This window comes from Clupea harengus, unplaced genomic scaffold, assembly GCF_900700415.2.
Source record: "Clupea harengus unplaced genomic scaffold, Ch_v2.0.2, whole genome shotgun sequence".
NCBI classification, from domain to species: Eukaryota; Metazoa; Chordata; class Actinopteri; order Clupeiformes; family Clupeidae; genus Clupea; species Clupea harengus.
Genome location: NW_024879992.1, coordinates 1 through 7,286, shown reverse-complemented (window position 1 = coordinate 7,286; position 7,286 = coordinate 1). Strand labels below are relative to the sequence as shown.

At 42.5% G+C, this 7,286-nt stretch overlaps 1 protein-coding gene across 1 annotated transcript; it reads left to right on the top strand.

The window, feature by feature from the left end:
* Positions 1–1,620: 1,620 nt before the first annotated feature.
* LOC122131073 (nephrocystin-4-like) lies at positions 1,621–6,091 on the top strand. The gene is made up of 3 exons (XM_042705979.1): positions 1,621–2,314; positions 2,447–2,618; positions 5,458–6,091. The coding sequence occupies exons 2-3, from the start codon at positions 2,484–2,486 to the stop codon at positions 5,629–5,631; spliced, it is 309 nt and encodes a 102-aa protein (XP_042561913.1). The 5' UTR covers positions 1,621–2,314; positions 2,447–2,483; the 3' UTR covers positions 5,632–6,091.
* Positions 6,092–7,286: the final 1,195 nt, after the last annotated feature.

The following is a 7,286-nucleotide window of genomic DNA, read 5'->3' as shown; positions in this document are numbered from 1 at the left end:
GTTCAGATGAGTCACATGCCAGTGAATGGCAGTGAGCAGGCCGGACTGTATTCTATTCTATAGCTAGAACCAATGACTGTATATACGTATGTAGAGTTCCTCATGTCTATGGGACGGAGGAGCATGAAGCCACGTTGTCCACCTCCATCTATATTATGACAGGTGAGACCTCTTTGGCCTATGGACCCATTCTGAAGAAGAATTTCTTGCTTTTAAATACAACTAAAACACAATATACAAAGAGAGAGAGTGGAATTTTTTTTTATGAAGAGGCTAGCCACGAGGGTCTACTATAAGAACATGGATAGATAAGTATATGAAGAGGCTAGCCACGAGGGTCTACTTTAAGAACATGGATAGATAAGTTAATGAAGAGGCTAGCCACGAGGGTCTACTTTAAGAACATGGATAGATACGTATATGAAGAGGCTAGCCACGAGGGTCTACTTTAAGAACATGGATAGATAAGTATATGAAGAGGCTAGCCATGAGGGTCTACTTTAAGAACATGGATAGATAAGTATATGAAGAGGCTAGCCACGAGGGTCTACTTTAAGAACATGGATAGATAAGTATATGAAGAGGCTAGCCACGAGGGTCTACTTTAAGAACATGGATAGATCCGTATATGAAGAGGCTAGCCACGAGGGTCTACTTTAAGAACATGGATAGATAAGTATATGAAGAGGCTAGCCACGAGGGTCTACTATAAGAAGATGGATAGATATGCCTCATTAGACAAGCAGAGTTCCCATCCGTGGCATACGTTTGAAGTTTTAGTCTAGGCTCAACTCATCAGATTTCATCAAATATGCAGGTTACTCTATGGGGTTACTCCAGGCACTTCCTGAGAGAGATCAAGACAGTAGAAGTCATTTCACCATCACGGCACTCAGAAGAAACCAGAATTAGTACTTAACCTGTACTTACAGCTGTTACATTCCTGCCCTTTTTTTCTATTTCTTATGTAAAATAGTATTTATTGTTACACTAGATCACTATTGCTCAAAGCTTGACTGTTCTCTCCCTTGTACGTTGCTTTGGGCAAAAGTGTCTGCTAAATGACTAAATGTAATGTAAAAAGAATTCACAAGATTTAGTACATGCATGAATGAGAAACCAGAGAGGAACGCAGAGCAACAGACATCCCATAGAGAAATCCCAATCATCTTTAACAAACATCCAGGCTTAGGTCTACTAGTGTCTCAGAAGTTTGACTTGGTCAGTAGCAACATAGTATATTGCATCATCATATGCAAGAACTGCCAGTGAACATACGTACATAGGTCCACTGTCAATCAATTAAATTGTATTTATATAGCGCCAAAACAATATAATTGTCAGAAGGCGCTTTACAGAGCCCAGGGCCTGGACCCCTTTAGAGCAAGCACAATGGCGACAGGGGCAAGAGCTGGCCGGGTAGAGATAGAAAAAGAAGAGTGGGGTAGTGGCAGAAGCGGAGGGAGGAGAAGGGGAGGGGAAACATTCAGAAACATGGCAGATGAAATCACACATGCATCAGGATGAGCATGCTAGCATACATGTGATAAATGTACAAATTACATACAAACATAACATGGTATATACATGATACATAAAACATTGATAGAGGATAAGGTGGGGAGAGGAAACACTGCGCAACAGTGCAGCAAACTCCCAGATATATCCAATTATCTGTGGAGTATCTGGGAGTATACAGGAGTCCCGGATACACCGCTTTTCCCGCAGTGAGCATTGGGGTGTTTCATCACAGTTCAATCAAATCATTTAGATAACAGCTAAAAAAAACCTATTTCGGATGGACATACACTTCAACATTGGTACATAAATGAGTTAGAGCTTTCGCTGAACACTAGATGGCAGTAGTTAAGGCTCCACCTTTGGCATGCCAAAAAACGATATGGTCACACAGCAGAAGAATAATCTCCTAGGTAACGGCTACCAAGCGGCGGTAGAAGCTAAACTACATGTTTGAGGCAGCTAACGTCTGTTGATACTACCTTGTGCCAACTTGGATTTCCGTTTTGCTGATGTAATGTATCCTTGCACAAAGAAATCGTCAAAACCTTTGTTTTCTTTTTATCAAAGAAATAAAGCTATGGTTCGCTGAAAACTCTAGAACTTATGCTATATTCTTATTTCACCTGTATCGCTAGCTAGCCAGCAAGCTAACTAAATACAGTTACCTTCATCAGGGATTTAGTTAACCTTTCTTACAGAAGAGTTGCTGGCTACGTACACGCACTGTGAGTTTCGATGTAAGCGAACGGCTAACATGCTGTGGAACTGATGGATGTACACTCAATTCGTCCAGGTAAGAAAAATAAACATTCTCCTATGATAGCTAATGTTATTCTAACTGATAGTATGGACCTATTAACATGTCGACAAGTGACTTTCCTGTCATTAACGGAGGCATTGTGTCAACGTGTTCTTTCTTGTACAGGTTTGAATCAGAGAAGTAATCAGGTTAAAATTGGGTAATGACAGACTGGAGAGAAGTGTTCGAACGAACCAGAGCGGTTCCACCCCACAGCCAGACCGCCCGACAAGCTGACAAACCTTCCCAAGGTTTTCAGCTCAGCTTCAAGCACTTGGATGGAGCTTCTGTTTTTCAGGTGATTTGTCTGACAACAGTTTAATAGCCTATCTAGACAACATTAGCTAGCTACGTCGGTAAAGTTAGTTTGCGGTTACCTTAGCTATTTGAATTCAGCAAGCTATAAAAACGTTGTACACGACACGACCAATGGCTAAAACTCCGACCTCCGAGTGGGAGAAAACATTTTGAGAAGTGATGTCACTCGACATGGCAACAGTTGTGGTGAATGATACATTTTTTTTTTTTTTTACTTTTCTGCACACAAATAAGTCACTTCATTGTTTATTGAGGTTGTACTTATTAGTGCAGGTGATTGTGATATTAAACCTTAATTTTAAGCAGTTTACTTTTGTGTAACTAACGTAATGTTAACCTTTTTGCTAGCTCGCCTACTTTCTATGAAGGCAACACTTTTTTGTTAATTTCTAACCATACATTTTAATTGGTAGTACCCTGGTAGTTGTGTAAATCTAACGTTCTCTGTACGCCACTGTATATTCAACGTTATTAACAATTCATAATTCAATAGAAAATACAAAATGGAAAATGTTAATGCACCTTAGGTGATCCATCAGTGTTGTGGATCCTGGCGTGCACCGTGTCTGTAGCCTGCCTGTCATGTAACCCAGCCAGGGCAAACAGATTGGGGTTAGAATCGATGCCTATCATGCTAGTCGTGCAGCTCCAAATATCTCATCTTTTATACCCATCAACTTACCCTAGAACAGACACCTATCAAACCCCCCTACTTGATCAAACTGCTATTGCACATTTGTATTAGCCCAAATATTAAGCAGATACCTGATTTCATGTGCTGACCAGCTACAAGAGTCCTCCATGTTTTATTATCTGTTAAGGCTATTTGGTAGTGTTTGGATTTGATCGTGATTTAGTTATCTTCTTCTGGTGCTGAACCTGTCTCACCTGACTCGGCTAACCCCTCCGCTCACCTGAGCACCGGGCATGAACCCCTCTCCTCACCTGAACCCCTCCTTTCACCTGAACCCCTCTGCTCACCTGAACCCCTCCACTCACCTGAACCCCTCCACTCACCTGAGCACCAGGCCTGGACCCCTCCGCTCACCTGAACCCCTCCGCTCACCTGAGCACCAGGCCTGGACCCCTCCGCTCACCTGAACCCCTCCTCTCACCTGAACCCCTCCTCTCACCTGAGCACCTGAGCACCGGGCCTGGAGCACTGGAGCACTAGTAAGCCCTGCTTGGCCCAAGGGTAATCGCTGAGCCAAAAGCCCCTGGCTGTAAATCCTGTGAACATATTTGTGAACATATTTGGTGTTTTCACATCCTGAAGTCTGAATCCTCATGTTGAGTTTTATGTTCATGCAACACATAAGTGGGCTAGTTAGTGATGGCGAAATGAAGCTTCATGAACCTTTGAAGCTTTTCAGCCAGACGTGTTGAAAAAAGGTTCACTACTCGAAGCGTCGTTCGCTCTCTAGTGACACCTGCTGTTCAATAAAAATACGTTGTAAGAAAGATTTTCTCGGGACAGTGAATTTGTTAAATTTGTTGTGGTGCGCAAGACCTGCTAAAATAACATGCACACAAACGTATGTTGAAGAAAACGTACCTTCATTAATTCAAATTTCATTGTAGACGAAAACAACGACAATAAAGGCTTTCCTTTGCTATTCTTTGTTCTAATAATAGTCTGACCTATAAAATAAAGGGTTGTATGGTGGCACAACGGTTAGAGACGTCACCTCTAGGTGCGGACTACACAGTTTCAAAGCCTAGCCTAAGCAAATTTGAACCCAATGTTTTGGATAAAAACGCCTGCTAATTATCTTTACTCTATTCTGTAGCCTATGCTGTTGGAACTGAGTTAAAGTGCTTTTGAAATACAGGTCAGTACTTTTGTAAAACCAAGGGTAGTGAGAGTGCTTTTGGCCAACTGGTCAGTGAAAGTGCAGGGCACTGAAAAGGGGGCGAAAGTGATTTGTGCAACTGGATCAAGGGCTTTCTCTTCCTAACTGGCTCCATAACGCTATCTCAAATAATCTATACTACTAACAACACCAAACAATCTAAATCTCCAACTCCCGCTAAATCTCCAACTATTGTTAAATCTCTAACCACTGACAACAACAACCACGAATACGAGATGGCAATTTGGATATATATAGTCGAAGCGTCCCGCCAAAAGTGAACGAACGAACCACTTGGTGAAGCACTTGATTCAAATGAGGCTTCAGACGTCACAAGTGACGTCATTTCGGCAAAACGATACAAGCCTCGATACGCGCTCCGTCTGGAAGTGCTTCATTTTCGCGACACAAGCTCCGAAGCCTCGGGTTCATTTGTAACATCACTAGCTATAGGTCTATACTCCCATTCCCATCTGGGTCTGTCTGTTTCTGATCCTGTTCCCAGTATAGGTGTGAACATTCACATAGGCCTGTCACCTTTTACCACAAGTGGCCCCCTGAAGTGCTCTACGTAGTCTCTATGGTAACCAGTAGACCGTGCAATAGAATTGGTTTAAATCAACTCGCATAATTTGTGACAGTCCACAGATGGCCACAGATAAACCCACCTGTTGCAGACTTAAACTGATTTTGTGAAAACCTTCCAAAAATGACCCCTTACCAATTTTTATGGCTTAAAGTGCTGTAGTCTATCTTTCATATTATCACATATCTCAGTTTGCCTGTTTTTCAGATACATTCTGATTTGTGAAAACTCACAAATTGCTTTTTGACTCTCTAAAGTGCTAAAGTCTGATTTCCGTGCAGTCTTAACTTAGTATTAATCTGCAGATGGTGTGGGAACATTATTTAGTAGCTCAGTGTCTATTCTGACCGACCTAACAACCTCTCTCACTCTTGTTGTAGAAAACGTCCAGCTTCCAGCTGCGGGTGTCCTTCTTCGATACCGTCCACCGGTATTTCTTTGGGAGGACTTGGAGGAGTCCGCCTCACGACTCTACTGCTGTTCTGGAACATAGTAGCAAAGTTGCTATTGATGAGGTACATATAAACACATTAAGAACCCCACAAAGAACATGACTTCCTCAGTCCGTGATGAGGTACATATATTCTTCCCATGAAAATCTAGTTAGAGGGTAAGAGGGCCACACAAGGGAAATAAACAAGAGAGATGGACGGTTCACATGTTCACATTACCTCGGCCTTGGCGAAGGTCGACCCACTCTAAGTGCCCCTCTAGTTTCTTTGTCTTGTGTTTTTATTTTATTTGTCAGCGAGAGATTGTTGTGTCCACCAGGGATAGGGCAGAGTGATGGAGACATCAATGAGACATCATGCTGGAACTGTTTCTACCCGAGTAGCCAACCGTGGCAAAGCAATGCGCGAAGACTCTAGTTTGTTTGTTTACAGTCTTCTTATCCTCGTCATCGTACTGAACGCTGAATCCAAAATGTTCCCACAGAGCAGATTGGTATCAATTTGTTGTTAGCTGATTAACTCATACAGCAATACCTTTTTGTCCACTAGGTGGCAGCACAAAACAGAAAGATTTCCCCTCTAGCTACATAGAGTAGCTATAGTTACAGGTGGAAAGCTATGGAAGAAAGTTGCATCCAGGGGCCTTCAAAAGCAAACATGATGTGGCTCCACAATAAATTATCCCACTTATTCATTATTCACAGTACTCAAGTGTTGTATGATGTAAAATAGCTTAACAGGACACATGATATGTCCAGTAACAACATAAAGAGGGGGCAACATATAAGTCAAAACCAACAATATTTATTGACTGATCTTGAAAGTATTGGCTTACAAAAGCAACACAAGTCAGTGTTAGTGCAAGAAGCGAACATTCACTCTGTGAAACAGAAAAAAGAAATCTCTCCTTTTCCCGTTTGGCAGTGCGTCGCCCAAATCCCCCTTAAGGACAAACCGCCCCTGGCTGATGGGCTTCAGGGAAACTTTAAGAGGCTCCAGAGATGTTCTGTGGATCTGAATGTACCGCATGCGTGTAGTCAGCAGTGAAATAAGCATGTTGGGAAAATGATAGGAAATTGACAGGAGTACCGTAATAGCGGTTCACATGTGTGTATTGAACTGTAGTTGAACAGGCAGTGTGCTCTAACCTGTTAACATGGGCGTCTCACACAGGCAGTGTTTGTGTGTCTGTGTGTGTGTGTGTGTGTGTGTGTGTGTGTGTGCTCTAACCTGTTAACATGGGCGTCTCAGACAGGCAGTGTGAGTGTGTGTGTGTGTGTGTGTGTGTGTGTGTGTGTGTGTGTGTGCTCTAACCTGTTAACATGGTATTAGTTAGTATGATGCAGGCTGGAGTGAGGGCTGTTTCTAACACCTAGGACCTAATTTATAAAATCAGCATAGCTTCCATCCTAGAACCTTCAGTCAGCATAGCTTCCATCCTAGAACCTTCAGTCAGCATAGCTTCCATCCTAGAACCTGGCATTTGCTCCAACCTGGTTTGGAGCGTCAGAGAGCCTACCACGAGAAGCACACCTAAGTGACAAATGTACTGAGTGAAATATGTTCTGTATTAAAAGAAAAGCAGAAGAATAGCCTACCATCTGTCCATAGGGATTAGGGTAAGGGATGGGGAGCATCTGTCTTCTCTTATTATAAACTGGGCCTCTCACTGGACTCCCAGTGTCAACCTGAATTGTAAAACTGATCAATGGGGGAGACTCCAAACCATGTTTGTTTAACCTGTCCGCCCATGAATA